We start from the raw sequence: 17331 nt of genomic DNA on the forward strand, positions 1-17331 counted from the left end.
CCATGAAAATGTTTAGACATAAACTGTTGTCATTAATGAAAACATTTTTATTGACTAATTATTTCAAAAGATGCAAGTAATCATTTTTAGGAAATTATTTTTCCAAATTATTCATTTTTGCAAAACAAATGAGCCAGATTGGTTTAAATTCATGTCACATGTCAATAGTTTTCAATTAAAATTCACGTAGATATTGTGATGGCTAACAATATCGCCGAGAGGTGGGTGAATTGGTGATTTTAAGATAACTTCGCTGACTTATGAAATTGTAAAAGCCAAGTCTAATGTAAGCAGAATAACTTAATGTCAAAAGAATTAAGTTAATATAAGCAAGAACGTGTGATTATATCAAGTGCAGAGCACTTCTATTAGATAATAATAGATAAGAGCAGAGATTATAAAATGTTGTACGCAGAGTTTTATAGTGGTTTGGCTTGATGTAAGTTTACATCCATTCATTGAGACTAGTAGCCTACTAGTTGGATTTCATTAACAATCTTAGGAATTACAATAGTCTGTGCCACTTATACTCAAGCACTTCTTCCCGAAGGAGGTTCTGCTTATACCCAAATAGATAGATCTCACTATCACACACCTAAGCAAAGACTTATAGAATGATGTACATAGAGTTTTATAGTGGTTTGGCTTGATGTAAGTTTACATCCATTCATCAAGACTAGTAGTCTACTAGTTGGATTTCATTAGCAATCTTAGGAATTACAATAGTATGTGCCGCTTATACTCAAGCACTTCTTCCCGAAGGAGGTTATGCTTATACCCAAATAGATAGATCTCACTATCACACACCTAAGCACAAACTATAATACCGACACACTTCTCAACTAGATTACACTTTCAGTACAATCGATGAAAATATTCTTTCTATTGGTTCTCTTTTTCATGACATGTTTAAATTGCTAAACTTCCATCAAGTATTGCCTTAAGCCAATGATATTTATATGTACAATCATAGTCTCAATTAAAAGGGCGAAGATTATTTGGCAGTAACATGAACCAATTGCCGAAAAAGAAGTATTTGTTAAAGGCACAAAACCCATCTTTCTCACTTACCCGACCATGGAAGAAAAAATTCCAAAGAAATCAACTTGGCTAGCTATCATATCAAAAGATCAATTTAAATCTTCCACAAAGTAAAACAAACATCCTTTATGCAGACCGGTGTCTCCAACAAAGGATCACACATCCCCACAAAGCATACAAAGCGAAATAGAAATGAAACATGTCATTAAGTAGAAATAAACTCCACAAGAGTCATGAAATCAGCTTGAACACTTCCTCCAAGTCCGGAAGCATCCACCAATCTCTCTCTAAGCTCACCAGCCTTCTTCCTCATCTCCTTCCCGTCCTCTTCTCAACACCACCTCCAATGCCTTCACCATCCCACTCTTTGTAATGGTCCCTCCCTCCACTCCCACTCCGATTTTCCACCATTCCTTCACCAACCTTCCGTTCATCATGTTGTCCGTCCAAAACGGCTTGCATATCATCGGACGCCCCCCGCCACGCTCTCAAACACCGAGTTGTACCCGCAGTGTGTCACGTGCACCCCGCACGCTGGGTGGCTCAACACCTGGCTCTGCGGGGCCCACGGCACTATCTTCCCATGCTGCCCCGTCCTCTCCAGGAACCCTTCGGGCAAGTGGGCCATCATGTTCTCCTTCATAGACCATAGGAATGGGGTCCCGGTGGATTCCAGGGCCTCGGCAAGAGAGGATAGCTCGGTAGGAGACGGTACAGCTACCGTCCCAAAACAAACATATGCCCCGGTCCGAGGGTCTCTGGTGTCTAGCCACATTAAGCAACCAGTAGGGTCTGAGTCTGAGCTTGTTAGCACCGGTAGCGGTGAGAAAGACACCGTGGGGCACCCTACATGGAGGAGAATCTTGAACTTGGACTTGAGGTCTGCCACTAGAGGTGCCGGGATCGCTTCCACGTAGGAGTTCATGATGACGGCTGTGGCACATTGCAGCATGCTTACCAACCGGTGGACAAAGTTTGACACTGGCGACGTAGTCGGGTCTTGTAGAATATTGTCTGGGATATCTAAAATGCGAAACAATGATAACGCTGGAACCATTTCCAGGGCCTCGTCGTCGGCCTCTTTCACCGCCATGCCAGCGCAGGAGTTTCTAAGGCACAGCTGACGAAGGACCTCGGTGTGGATATAAGCGGACAGAAAGCACGGAGACGGGATCCAGAACGTCACCCACGGAACGTGCATCTGCTCGGCCATTTCGCCTGCGGGAAGTAATAAAGCATCACTAAATAGACAACTCACCTTCTTCTTTGCATCTCACTCCGCGGCATCGATGGCAGCTCGAAAACTCTTTGGAGCTTGTTTTTGGAACATATTCATTTGCTTCATCAGTTCATCCGTCGTCGCTCCGTGATGACCAGCTGGCACTCCATTGTTGATTTCATAGACCACGAAGTTGGGCGGCAGCTCAGCTCTCGATGAAGGGGGGAAGAGATCGCGGTTGGACATGGCCGTGCTTAAGAAAGAGAAATGGACGTTCGTGACAGTTTCCGCTAACTTACGGATGAGGTTGGCGAGAGGCAGAGGGTGACAAGTGAATGGAAACACAAGGACGGCGACGTGCTTTTCTGAGGACATTTTGAACCCGATCCAATCAAAATCTTCAAGACCACGAATATATAGAGAAAATATTAGGTACCCTAAGGCTGTGTTTGACAGTCGAGATAAAATTCGGGATATGATATAATTTATCATATCTTACATTTGGTGCTCTTTCATGACATAATAAAGTCGGATATAAGGGAGATATAGGTAGGATAAAATTATCTATGGGGAGGTGGGACAAAAGTGGATGCGATTTTAATGTTCATAGTAGGAAAGTTATTTTTCTCGAATAACAAACTTATTAAATTAATAAAATCAAAATTATATTTCAATGTAAATAATATTTGAATTATAATTTAAGAGATTAAAAATAAAAAATGGAAATTTATTTTTAATTAATCTTATTTTAATTTATATATTCAACTTTAATTCTATCTTATAATAAACATTCAATCTATAGATTAAATATTTTCGGTATTTTTGTATTTTAGGTATGTTAGTACGATTTACAATTTGATAAAATTTTATTAAAGAATAATGAAAGGGGAAAAAGAAATAATAAATAAAATGATATAAAAACGATGAAAAATAAAATAAAATAAAATAAATGATATGCCATTTATATAAAAAAAAAAAAAAATGTATATGATATGATGCGAATATATCCGACCTTAATACTGTGATTCACCACATAATGGACATGATATTTTTATAAAAAAAAAAAAATCCCAGGATTTCATATTGTATCCTATCTAGTCTTATCATGATTAGAAATCCGGACGACCAAACGTAACTTAAGAGTGCCACACAATTTTTGCTCTAAACCATTTAGAGCATGGCACCAGTCCGTATCAGGTTCACACGTCGTCCCACTCTCTCTTCCATAGTCCTTGGCCCACCTCTCTGCAAATGCTCTGACGCTCTCTCCTTTACTCTCCTTTGCAGACCGTCTCTCTCCTCTCTCTACTCTCTGTCTCTCTCCCTGTTCTCTGTTCCATTGCGGGAGAACAAAATTGCAAACCATCTCTCTCCTCTCTATTTGTGGGGCTTGGGAAGGCGATGGCGGGAGGCGACGGTGTCGGCCGCGTTGGTGTTCAGGAGTAGGGGGCGCTTCGTGGAGGAAAGAGAGAAAGAGCGAGTAGAGCGACCTTTGCTTGCAGAGAGGGAGGCCAAAACATGAGTAGGGGTTCATCAGCGTCGGGGTTGGCCCGTGAGGACACTCCAGAGGAAAGAGGGAGAGAGTAGAGTGGAGGTCGCAAGAGGGAGGCGAAGGGGCATTGGTGTCAGCGTCGGCATCGAGTGCATAAGCGGAGGCAAAGGCGAAGGCAGAGGCATCAGTATCTAAGTCAGGGGCGATGGAGGTAACTGGTGGAGGGGCGTCAGCGTCGAGGGCGATAGAGGGGCGTCAATGTCACGGTTTGCTAGAAGAGAGGTGCGACTTCAGGGACAAAAGAGAGAGGAAGCGGACTAGAGGTCGTGAGAGGGAGGTAAAGGGGTGTCGGCATTAGAGTTGGGTTCAAGAGAGGAGGTGGAGGTTGCGTTGGCGTTGGCATTGGAGTCAGGGGTGAAGGAGGCAACCGGCGGAGGTAGAGGTGGAGGGCCGTTGGCGTCGCATTTCGTTGGAAGAGAAGCACGACTTCGCGGAGGGGGGAGAGAGAGATGGCAGAGCGGACGTCACGAGAGGGAGGCAGAGGAGCGTCAGTGGCGTTGGCGTCAGGGTGGGGGGCGATGGAAGCAACCAGTGGAGGTGGAGGGGCTCAACCTTTATGATTTCCTCTAAACTCTCCACAATTTTGTTCTCCCCGCATCATAATGGAGAATGGGTAGAGAGACAGAGATGAGAGAGAGGAGAGAGATGGTCTATAGAGGAGAGTAGAGGAGAGAGAGCGTCAAAGCGTTTGCAGAGAGGTGAGCCAGGGACTATGGAAGAGAGAGTGGGACGACATGGACCTGACACAAAGAAGTATCATGCTCTGAATGGTTCAGAGCAAAAATTAGGTGGCACACTTAGGGTACCTAATATTTTCTCTGAATGAATATGGAAAAGAATCGTCAAAAACAGTTTGAGCTCAATTTGGACAACCATTTTAATCAAAATACTTCCACAAAAACTACTTAGTATAAATGCATTCAGCAACTAATAATATTTAAACACAAGAACAAGTTCACTTACTATCAACAAATTTCGAGCACAAAAGTCACTTCCACAAACTTCTCTTTTCCGTGTTATTCTTCCGGATTTCTTCTCGGCCTCCTTTCAATCAATGTTTTCTCTCTTCTTCGGTCCCACTTCTCTCTTCTTATATATTTGGCCGTGATCGTCAATTTTTTCTAGGACTTCTTTTAAGTCCCAACGCTGCCATAAAAAGACCAAAGACCCCATTCCTTTACTGTAAAATTACAAGTTTAGCCACTTCAACAAACTATGTTTGACGTTCGTAAATTTATTAAAATGTTGTTAACATTCTAAGGACACTTGAGAAATTTGATAGATATTTCTATCTTACTATTTTTTTTGGTAAAGTATTTCTATCTTACTATTTAATTTAAAATTTGCAAATTTACTATAGTGCAAGAAATTTATTAGCCATACTTGTAAAATTTAGAAGTCAGTTCACTATTGATTAATTTTTACTTTGGTAAATCCATTAAATTGTTGGCAACTTACCGATCACACTTATAAAAAAAAAAAAATTATTAATTTATACAAAATCAATAATTTTATTACAGGGTTGATGGCTTGCTAATTAATTACATGACAAGTAAATTACTAGTCACATTTTCTTTAAATAAAAATGGTTAATATCCTCAAAAAACTCTAAACCGGTATACATATGACATATTTACCAAAACTAATTTTTGACCATGAAAAGCCCCAAATTAGTACACATATAACAAATTTACCCTAACTGATCATAAAAATTTTCAAACTGGTATGCTTGTGATAAATTTACCTTAAACTAATTTATTCAACCGTAAAAAAAATCCTAAACTTGTATATTTGTAACAAATATACCCCGTTAAATTGAATTAATATTAGAAAAAATTACAAAAATAGTATAATTATGAATAATAGAAATTAGAATCTCAAATAGGTACATCAATCAACCTGTCATGTGTCATTTAACTTAGTAATTTAATAGTAAAATTTGATAGAAACTAATATAGGGTAAATGTATTACAATTATATCAATTTGGGATAAATTTTTCAAAGATGGGATTTAGGATTTTTGGTGGTTAAAAAATTAATTTGGAGTAAATTTGTTAATGGATCTATCAGTTTGAAATCTTTTAGGACATTAATCCAAATAAAAAAAAAATACTTGAAATGGGCCGTAGAATTTTACGCAGTTCTTACAGGAACAGGAACAGCACAGCCGCACCACCAAGACCAACCGATCATTGTCCGGCCGACCCTAAAAAGAAATGATAGTAAATAATAAAGAAATGAACGAACAGTGACCGGAACGGCACGAACAGCACGCCCGCGCCACCAAGACCAACCAATCATTGTCCGGCCCACCCAAAAAGGAAATGATAGTAAATAATAAAAAAATGAACGAACAGTAACAGGAAGGGCACGAACAGCACGACCGAGACCAACCAATCATTGTCCCGCCCACCCAAAAAGAAACGACAGTAAATAATAAAGAAATGAACGAACAGTCATTAATAATTTTAATTACAGAAAAAAGGAAGCATTGTTACGTCCGCCAACAGCACCAATTTTTCTCGTCCAATAAATGAAGCGTTCCGAGTGTTGAAATAGCGAGTTAGATTCTTTCTTTTCTTATTTAACAATTTCATTTACAAATAATTACTATAATCCTAGCAAAACCAAGGGACTGATCAAGTAATAAGTGTGTTTATCTTCCTCATTTAAAATTTATAGTTGATACATTGTAGTTACATATCTTTCTAGGGCCAATAGTAGGAGCACAAATATGTGCATCTTCCACATTTATTCGATATGTATGTTTAAATATATAAATATTATAGTATGATTTCATTTAATAGTTTAAGTTTTTTTAATAATTGACAGTGATCTCATAAAATCTCACATGATAACAGCGTAAGAAATTCTCAGCTCAAAATAGAAGCCACACTATTATTCAATTGAATCAATTCATTAAGGTGATTCTTTTAACAAATGGCATTAATGAAACTTCATAGCCAAATATACAAAATATAATAAAGAAAAATAATTGATTAATTAAAGAAGAGACTAAATTTGACACTACTTATTGTACTTTTGATATTGGTGTTCTTGATTCTTATTGACCTTTTGTATTGACTGACATTATGTTGCAAATGTTTGCATTTTGGGTACCGTAGAAGTGACTTAAATTTTGTTGTGACAGGAAAATTAGTTTGGGATATACATAGCACAGTGTAGTGATTTGTGATTTTTTGTGACAGAAAAAATAATTTAAGGTAAATATAGTATAAACGTATTAGTTTGAAATTTTTGATAATATTAACTCTTTAATAGATGATGTGATAGATTCTTATAAGCATGTTGAACATGACGATTGGAACGTATCGATTAGACAATCTGTGAATTTTTTATGTTGTTCAATCTTTTTAAATTCCGAAGGAATCATGTGAGATCAGGATTGAGAAAAGTCAAACTTTCAATTTGTTTTCCTGTCCGAAAAGTCAAATTAATAATCATGTAATAAAATATCTCAGATAAGTACATTCATACTTGATTTCTCCAAACTAATTTTTACTCAAAAAAAAAACCAAAACTAGTAACATATATCAAAAACTAATTTTATGTCACAAAAATCCCAAATCATCAAATTCATATTTTGAGAAATTTGTTAAAATTATTATGAGCTGCTGCTAAAATTCCTAATCTTTATGACACAAAAGTTAGATTGGGGTGAACATGAATGGGTATATCAATTTGAGATTTTTTTTTTTTTTTGTGATAAGAAAATTAGCTTGGGGTATATATGGCATAGTGTACCGGTTTGAAATTTTGAGTGACATAACAAATAATTTAGGGTAAATATGATATAAATGTATTAGTTTGGAATTTTTGATAATATTAACTCATTAATAAATGATGTGATAGACTCTTATAAGCATGTTGAACATGACGTATTGGAACGTATCAATTAGAAAATCTATCAATTTTTTTTTTTATGATGTTCAATCTTTTTGAATTCCGAAGAAATCATGTGAGATCACGAATGAGAAAAGTCAAACTTCCAATTTGTTTTTCCTGTCCGACTTTAACTGCCTACTAATAAATTGCCTATGTTCCTATTATCCACGTCTCCTTGATGAGACACTGTGACTTGGGACGCTGACTGTGGACCGTGGCAATCAGATAGAAGTGGTTGTTGTAGGGAAAAGAGGTTGGGAGACAACCACATGGCCCGGTCTAGATGCAAGAACATTTGTCTGAGCTTATGAAGAGAGTTAGCCGGAGCTTCTTCCTCATGATCGCGCACTCGATGAAAAGAGCTTTACAAGCAGCATTGTCCACACTTCCGACTTTTTTTCAACCCTGAACATTTGAACTTTGATGACATATATATCATAACATGTAATGTCAGATATGATATTTTCATTTTTTTTTTCAAATTTTGGATGCTTTTTAAATTATGAAGGAAACACATAAAAGTATTGTACGTATGTTTAATGCAAGAACAAACTAGCTCTTTGTAATGGTAGTCAACTAAAAACTCAAACCAAATACATTCCTAGGATTAGTCACCACTTACTAGGTGTTTTATTCCCATCGTCTATTAATGGGTTGTTTAGTAAATTTAAAAACAAGAAAAAGAAAAAAACTTTAGCTCAAAGACAATCATTCGAATATTCTTTTTAATAACCACTGGAAATTGTTTCAGTCACTATTATTTTCACATTGGAAGAAGGAGGTGGGGAGTTTGACTCTCACCGTCTTAGGGGGCCGGGGGTTAGAACGTTTAGTTTCACATGTGGGGTTCGACTTTCATGTTTTGCAAAAAGACATAACAAAAATCTAAGAGTAAGTTGAGGATTATAGTAGGACAAAAAAAATAAAATACTCCTTTCAATAAGCTTTTTCTTCTACTTTAGAATTTTATCTATCATGTATGTATTGAAGAAGTGCTAGATGATATCTAAGAATGTGCGTAAACGTTTGACTAATGCTTATTATGTAAAGAAAGGTTTACTAAACAATCTGCGGGGCTCTTTTTTTGCACAAGTCATCTCCATTACAGCTGATGGATAACTGTAAATATGGGAATTTTAGCTAATTATTATCAACAATGATAAAAATGGCTTGTATTTAAATGAAAAAGGGGACAGGATCACAGAGCCCGCGTTGCCTATAAAAGTCCAAAAAGAAACAAAGTTTCACTTCCAACAGGCATTTTCTTGTCCTCCAATTTAGGCCAACGTCTGACTCCGTTGATTGATCTATTATTTGCGAGGATCATCCGTAAGTATTAGCATTGTAAGATTTGATATGATTCAAAATGCTAGCGGCATCTTTTAGCCGAATCACTTATTTCCAGAATCACAAGCGAATCTTTCCGGTATACTAACCAATCCACAATGCGATATGTATCTGTTGACTGAAGCGATTCAGTTTCTTTATGTTACCTATCAAAAAGGGTAACTTTTTCATATTTATGGATATGCATTGTGTTTGGATTGTTACAGAAATTTAAAAATAACTTTTGCACTTTATAATGCAACGAAAAATGAAATGATATATACGGATTTTGTGATTCTATTTGGATGTAATCTTTCTTTCAATATAACAATCAGAAATCATATTTTCTTACACACACCAATCATCTGATGCACGTGAAATTAAGATTTCTTTTTCCAAGATTATAATTCCCACTAAAAATTTTATATCTTATAAGATTATTGATAAAATTTACAAGTGTCCATGACACAAAATACTAATTTTAGGGACCTTATCCAATCTTATTATTCAATTCAATTCTCGATTCATAAATTTGAGATTTGGACTTATCTCAGTTTAACAACTTACGGGATCATCTAAAACATATTCATGGGTATTTAACCACCTTAGGAAAGTTCATCGTTTCCTTCTCTATTTCGACTTTTAACTTTTATTGGTAAGCGAAACATGCTTGGTCAAGAACGTTTTGTTTTTTTTTTTTTGGTCAGAATGCTTGGTCAAGAACGTTTTGTTTTTTTTTTTTTTTTTTTTTGGTCAGAATGCTTGGTCAAGAACTTAAGGAAGCAATTATAACGTCATTTTCACTTTGTGTTTATGCTTGAGTTTCCCACATCATGTCACATGTGAATATTTCCATGTCATGTCATCTTCTATTCAACTTTGCATGTTGCATCTAAATTGACAATCTTGCATGTGCACGTGCACACATGAATCTAGTAGCGCCACTGTGCATGACGAACAATTTGGTTGATCAATAGCGAAAATGACAGTGTTTTGGCAACATTTTTTTATTTTAAAACCAAATATCAAGCGTACTAGATATCTAAAACTTTGAAGTAAAAGTATGCTATCTACACTCTACAGCCCTATATTTCATTGACTCTAAATTCATCCAGCAATAATTGCACTTAGCACGGATTACCTTAATCGCTGCAGTGCGCAGAAACCTGTGCTGGTCTCATCTTATATGTTTGTTTTCTAAAATCACTTGGATACGTAATGAGCTGTGATTCTGCTTGGCGACATGTGCAAAGAAACGCCTCTCAAACATGTACGTCCTCATCCAAAAAAATGAAAAAAAAAAAAAAACATGCACGTCCGCCTGAATATATAATTAAGCTGATATCACCTGCGTGGACCTCCTTCTTGGAAATACATGTAGAAAATTAGCACGACGTTGGATAATTAAGGAGAACTCTTATCTAACACATATGTTCGTCTATAGAACAGGATCATCTACAAATAAGAGACCTCTTTCACAACCTTTCCCTTTGACCAGACAATTGGGAAAATTCAGCCTTACGATTGATTTAATGGCGATTTAGCAAACACATCGGTCCGGGAAGGTCACCACTCGAGTGCCCTTTTTGAAGTCTCCGTCTAGTCCATGTGAATTATCCCGGACCTTCTCAAGTGTGTATCAAGAGCTTTGCACCGACCGACGTTAAATGGTGCCATAATAAGTTTGTACTGTGTTTCAATTTGGTAAGCTTGAAGTAGGGCTCGTTTGGGATGGACCAACTTATTCCCAACCCTCTCTAGTGGCTTGGGATAAAATCTAAAAATATTACTCAAATTAAATAAAAAAAGATTAGGAAAAAGTAATTGCATATGAATCTACATATGTCAGTTTGCATGAATTTCAAGTGTTGCAAGTTAAAAAAGAAAATCAAATGTGTGCATCGTAAGACTTAGATAAAATTAAAAGTACTAGATAAAAATTAATCTAGATGGGCGCTATATTTAAGCACTTACACATAATCATTAAAGTTGGGCATCGGTCTAGGGTTGATCTTGGACTGGCCCAATCTGGCTAGTCTTGATCCGATTCCGAGGCCTTTGGAACTTGCATTATGTGGGTTGGTCTTTCATCCCGAGACTTAAGGGTAGATCTAATCCAGACTGGTCTTGAGGCCTTTGGAACTTGCATTATGCGGGTTGGTCTTTCATCTTGAGACTTAAGGGTAGATCTAATCCAGACCAGTCCAATAGATATATTCCAAACCCTAATATGTAACTTAAAATGTCCAACGTCTCCACCTTTTCGATGTATTTATAGCCCATTCAACTCGGACCAGCTATGTGCACGTAATATATATGTGTGTGTGTGTGTTTATGCTTGTTTAATTTTATTTCACATATTCATCTTTTGTGGTTCATTGTTTTTGGCAAGTGGAGATTTTCGATGTTGTCATATCTTAGATTTCCATTTGATTGTACTAGTTTGCTCAATATCACATTGTTGATTGATATATTATTTTAAAGAATACATTCGTCTTTACAATGAATACAACTTTGTGCGGATTGGTCCCTGAGTTTGAGTTAGTCTCTAGGTTAACTCCTAATAATCATGACAAAACTATCTCTCTCTCTCACTCTCTCACTGGTTAACTGAATTCATTTGACCAACTTATTTTCTCGCACGGAAAAAAATGCATGTTTCTTTGGTAAAATAGTTTTCTCTAAACAAATCAAGTCTAAGTGAACAACTTCAAACTTAGGTACTTTCTCTACCTTGTGTTTAGCGACTTCCAACAATCCCGGGGGATAATACTCTCAATAACCAATTGAATTCTTGTGATCCGGATGCAAATTAGATTGAACCTTGTAATCTCCTTATGGTTTCGGAGTATGTGGTTCAATCTCGAACTCCAAGCTAAAACAAATCACAGATTGCGACTAATTTTATGGGCTATCATTGGGTAACTGTCTGTCTCTTAAGTAATTATCTTTGCATTTACAAGAGTAATTTAATTAAGATCGTAATGTGCCATGGGTTGCAGTACAAGACAAGAAATTCGAAAAGTAATTAGGTCATTTTAGTAGATTCCTCTCTAAATTAAGAATGGCGATTAAAATCAATCAAAACACCGAGCAATAAATCTAGGCGATTTCCCAACAAATCTTCCAGTTTGGTATTACTGGGCAGATATCCTTTATTTTGAAATTTATATTTGTAATCTCCTCCTAAAAACATCCAAATCCATGCCGTGCAAAGAAACTCGTCAATCAAAAATTAAAAGCTAAATAGATGGTTACCACATACACTGAGAAGTGTCCCTAAATAATGATTGCATGGATCACACTTGAAGGGCCCTTGTGATCAAAGGTGGAGAAAGCCCCACTCGAATACTTTTATCTGTGAATACTGCACCAGCTCTGAAGTAGATTCTTCAGTAGATTCTTCTTTTTATCAATCGAAACTCCTTCCCAAACTGGACAAGCTCCTTTTCACCTGGCTTTGACATCAAAATCTTCATATTGAGGGGGAGAAAAAAAAAATCATATCAAGAAAGTTCAAAAATCTGGTTGGATCCACATGGCTCTATGGAAGTAAACCCTAGGTGCATCGGAACATATCTCGACTTTTTCATCTTCCATGGAGTAATAGTGCATCTTCTTATCTTTGTCATGGAAATAGATACGGTTTGGCTTGATCCCGGGAAGGCAACTCTCGGAATTGAACTCCGCCGAGATCGCAGAGTTGCCATTCAAGAAGAGAGCCGCGTTCCCCAAATTTAAGACCTCTTCCTGACCTCCCTCCTCCAAATCCACTGCAAAAACTCGGATGCTTTCTACGGTTCCATCCTCTTGGTCCCATATCTTCCAAACCACCAGCAATGCGCCTGAACATTCCACGAGATAGGGATAACCCGCGAAATTGTGCCCAAGAAAGAGTCGCAATTGCATTCGGCACTCCCTCTCGTCGAGGGTCATGATTCGGCTGCGCGAATCCAAGGCCACGAATTGCCCGTCGTAATGAATCAGTTGAAGGAAGGTGGACCGAGGTAGGTTCGCGGCCGCGCTCACTCCCGTCCACGCATCTTCTCCTGACCTGTGAAGGGCATACCCTAGTGATCGAAGATCCCGACAGAGAGTGACCATGACAGTGTAGTCCCCGGACGAAGAAGGGCTCGAGGACAACGCGATCCTGTGAATTCTAATGGAGCCGCTGCACCGGTGCCTCTTTAGCGGACGAAGACGCGACTTGTGGCGAAACTTCGTCAAGGCGGGGAGTTCGATGCCGACCCGCGAGAGCGGATTGAAGATGCAGTACTGATTACCCCACCTCGACACGCGTTGGTCGAAGCCCCACCTCGACACGAGTATCCATCGTGTTGGATTCACGGCCTGGGGTCGAGATCCTGGCAACCGCACTTGGTGAGTTCTCCCTCTAGAGATGCTGAAGAACTCGGCTACTCCGTTGCCCACATAAATCATGAGCCACGGGGCTTTCGACTTCGCGTTGTACGTGTCTCTGACGGCAGCAGACCGCCATGAGGTGCACACCCCTCGAAAAGCTAAAAAGTCTTCCATGGCTAGCCGTCCAGCGATGAGTTCTAGGATCTCTTGCGGGAGCTCTTCCCAACTCGCCATCGTAGGTTGAATGATAGATTTGCCTGGTGAGCAACTTCTTGACGAGTTTATCGCTCGTAACATGAGGGAGGTCCTATATAGGAAAGACGAATTTGTTTCACGAATCTTATAGCTTAGTTTACGAATTTGTTTTACGAATCTTATCGCCATCTACAGGGATTTAGTCTCTTTCAACGAATTTGTTTTACGAATCTTATAGCTTATTTTCTTTATCTTGAATGAATATTCGTTTGTGGTGGCTAGCAAGATACACTGCCCTCTCGGATTTGATGTTTTAAGATTTAAATCTTTCTATTGAATACAGAAAATCTTAAAGGTAGTTTCATTTTCAAGCTTTTACAAATAAAATCCCATAGAAAGCCCGTACATATTATATAACTGAACGTTAACCGTACCATAGTTTTCCTTAAGAGCAAATATAATGGGATTCCTATTTAAAATAACTCGAGTTTTATTCAATGTTTTCAATCTCTTTCAGTATCCACGTTAAGAATATGAATGACTTATATTAACATATACATGATCTTGATAATATAATACTAAAGTATTTATTGTGGTATCTGTATTGAATTTGTTATAATTTAATTCTTCAGTATCATCTGTTCTTACAATGGTCAAGTTGAAAATAACTTGTAAGACAACATAATATCAAAAAGTGTACGTAAAATAAGATATGTCAGTTTAATCTCTTCATTAATAAAGTCATTAAATCATATAGACTATTTTAAATATAAAATATAAGCGGTAATTTTAGTTAAAACATTATTGGGCATAAAAAGATCCTTGTTAGAAAAATTCAATATAGCGAATTGAAAAAAATTGGTTCCATAAAAAGATCCTTGTTAGATATCAATTTATAATTAAGATTTATTATTTTTATTATTATTTTTACGATTACATAACTAATCTTTTATTTTGATTTTGCGCACATATTCTTGAGTTTGAGATGTATATCCGTAATCTCCCTCTAAAAACATCCCAATCCTTGTGGTGCCAAGAAATTAGTCAATCAAAAATTAAAATCTAAACTAACACCCACAACTAACATATGTTCTTCTATTAGCGAAAAAGTTGATCCGTGGGTTGCACGTGTAGGGCCCTTACGATCAAGGGTGGAGATGGGCCATTCCAGTGGACCCAGGTTTGACATCAAAATCTTCATATCAAGGAAACATTAAGTTCAAAAATCAGGTTGGAACCAATCGGCATCAAAGACGCGACGCCTAGTTGCATCAGAGGGACAATTGCTAGTTGCATCAAAGAGACAACTGCTAGTTGCATCAACGTATGTCTCGAATTTTCTGTCCTCTACGCTGTAACTCTTGATCTTATCTTCTTTGCCATCATGGCAATAAACGCGGTTTGGCTTGATCCCGGGAAGGCAAGACTTGGCGTTGAACTCCACCGAGAAGGAAGAGCCGCCATTCAAGAAGAGAGACACGTTCAAGCTTTCGACCTCTTCCTCGGTTCCCTTCTCCGAATCAGCCACTAGCAATGAGCCCGAACATTCAACAAGATAAGGATCACCGTCAACATTGCGATTTGTCCCTAGAAATAGTCGCGATTCCATGCGACTCTTTCTCTCGTTCAAAGTCATTATTTGACTCTGCTCATCCAAGCCCACAAATAGCCCATTGTAATAAATCAGTACAAGGACGGTGCACCGATGCCGAGGCCTCGCACGATTCGCTGCCGTCCACGCATCTTCTTTTGATCTGAGAAAGGCAAACCCTGGTGATGGGCCATAAAAAATCATGACTGAGTAGCTCCTGGACGGAGAAGAGCTTGAGGACAACGCGATTGCGTAAATGAGACGTAACTCAGGGTGAAGCTCGTCCAAGGCCGGGAGTTCGATGCTGATGAACGAAAATGGATTGACGATACGGTATTCACTGTACCTCTTTGACAGAAGTATCCGTCCTGGTGTAGACAAGGTCTAGTCAGGAGATCCTGGCAACTGTACTGGGTAAATTCTCCCTGTAGAGGGGTTGGATAACTCGGCTATTCGGCTGTACGTATAAATCACGAGCCACGGGGCTTTCGATTTCGCATTACACGTCTCCTTGGCAGCTGCAGTCCGCCATGAGGTGCACACCTGTCGAACAGCTAAAAAGTTTTCCATGGCTAGTTGTCGAACGATGAGTTCTAGGATCACTGGCGGGAATTCTTCCCAACCCGCCATCGTAGGTTAAATGATAGATCTGTCTGGTGTGCGACTTCTCGATGAATTTATTTCTCGTAACATGAGGGAGGTCCTAAATAGGAAAGACAATCATTAGGGATTCGGTTTCTTTCAACAAATTGTCTTACAAATGTTATAGCTTATTTTCTTTATCTTGAATGAATATTCCTTTATTGTGGCTAACGAGATACACTATCCTTTCGGTTTTGATGTATTAAGATTTAAATCTTTCTATAGAATATACAAATTTTTAAAGCTAGTTTCATGGTATAAGAATACTAGGAGTGCCAAAACCTTCTTTTTTACTCACTTGAATGTCACCTCAGAGAAAAATTGATCACTTGAGTGCTAATTTTGCCCAAATGTCCTACATAGATTTTTAAATTTTTTTTTGTGAATTTTATATTTGTATTTTGTATTTTTTAGGGTCGGCAAGGGTCATCAACGATCCTTGTCGGCTACAACTGCCTCACCCACAGCCATGAAGGCCCTAGGTGAGGTTGCGAGGGCCATCGTTGGCTGTTGGGGGACTGTGGGTGACGCTGCTTAGAAAAGGCAAGGGTCATTGCAGTCTCGCTAGCGATTGGTGAGGCCTCAGTGTCCTTGCCCAGGACCTTTGCAACTAGATATGGGGTGAGGGCCCTCGCTACGAAGGCCTTGCTGAGACAGCCCTCGCCTGCTTTGAGTGGCATCCAGCTTTAAGTAGCCATGAGCGACGCCACCTAGAGTGGGTGAGGGCTATTGCGGCCGAGTGTGAGGTGGCTGTGGCTGGCAAGGGTCGTCGGTGACCCTCACCAACCCTAAAGAAAAAAAGAAAAAGAAAACAAAAATTGAAAAAAAAAAAAAAAAAATATTTAAAATTTTTTGGGGCGGTTACTTCAATTTTTCAGGCGGGGCAAATTGGAAGTGGCACTCAAGTGATTGATTTTCAAATTTAAGACACTCAAGTAAGTGAAAAAAGCTTTGGTACTCAAGTGAGTGTCATACAAAAGTAATAGCACTAGCACTTATACTATTCTTTATTTTCAAGCTTTTATGAATAAATCCCATAGAAAGCTTATACATACTATATAAGTGAATGATAACCGAAGTAGTCCGAAGATATGGGGTTAGAGGCAATGTTAAAGGTGGACTAACAATTGTTGATTGGCATGAGTTTTTCCAAATCCTTATCTCGCGCAGCGTTGGTATTTTTAATTTAACTGTATTAACCTTCGACAATTCTATGTGAATGAGTCGCCATTAGTTTATTGGAGTCAATTTAGAAACCAATTGAAATATGAGAGAATAGCTCACTTCCTAAGTAATGAGAGAATCTAAATATGTGGACTTGATTACATTAGTTATTTCAACTAATGCCCTTCTGATGCCCTAAATTGATTGGTTTGTTTTCTAAGTGTTGATGCGGACTTTATCCAGTTATAATTACTCAGGTTCTTTGTCCATTAAGTGAACGTGCCATGGTCATGTGTGATCATTGGGGTCCTAATATTTACCCTAACCATTTCG

At 38.2% G+C, this 17331-nt stretch overlaps 2 protein-coding genes across 2 annotated transcripts; both read right to left on the reverse strand.

Annotated features, from left to right (window-relative positions):
- Nucleotides 1-1504: 1504 nt before the first annotated feature.
- LOC120293843 (flavonol 3-O-glucosyltransferase F3GT2-like) lies at nt 1505-2254 on the reverse strand. The gene has a single exon (XM_039313616.1). It carries the CDS (start codon nt 2252-2254, stop codon nt 1505-1507), a length of 750 nt encoding a protein of 249 aa, XP_039169550.1.
- Nucleotides 2255-12560: 10306 nt separating this feature from the next.
- On the reverse strand, nt 12561-13640 carry LOC120293844 (F-box/kelch-repeat protein At1g57790-like). Its single transcript, XM_039313617.1, has one exon. The coding sequence runs from the start codon at nt 13638-13640 to the stop codon at nt 12561-12563; it is 1080 nt and encodes a 359-aa protein (XP_039169551.1).
- Between the last annotated feature and the right edge of the window lie 3691 nt (nt 13641-17331).

Source organism: Eucalyptus grandis, chromosome 5, assembly GCF_016545825.1.
Source record: "Eucalyptus grandis isolate ANBG69807.140 chromosome 5, ASM1654582v1, whole genome shotgun sequence".
NCBI classification, from domain to species: domain Eukaryota; kingdom Viridiplantae; phylum Streptophyta; class Magnoliopsida; order Myrtales; family Myrtaceae; genus Eucalyptus; species Eucalyptus grandis.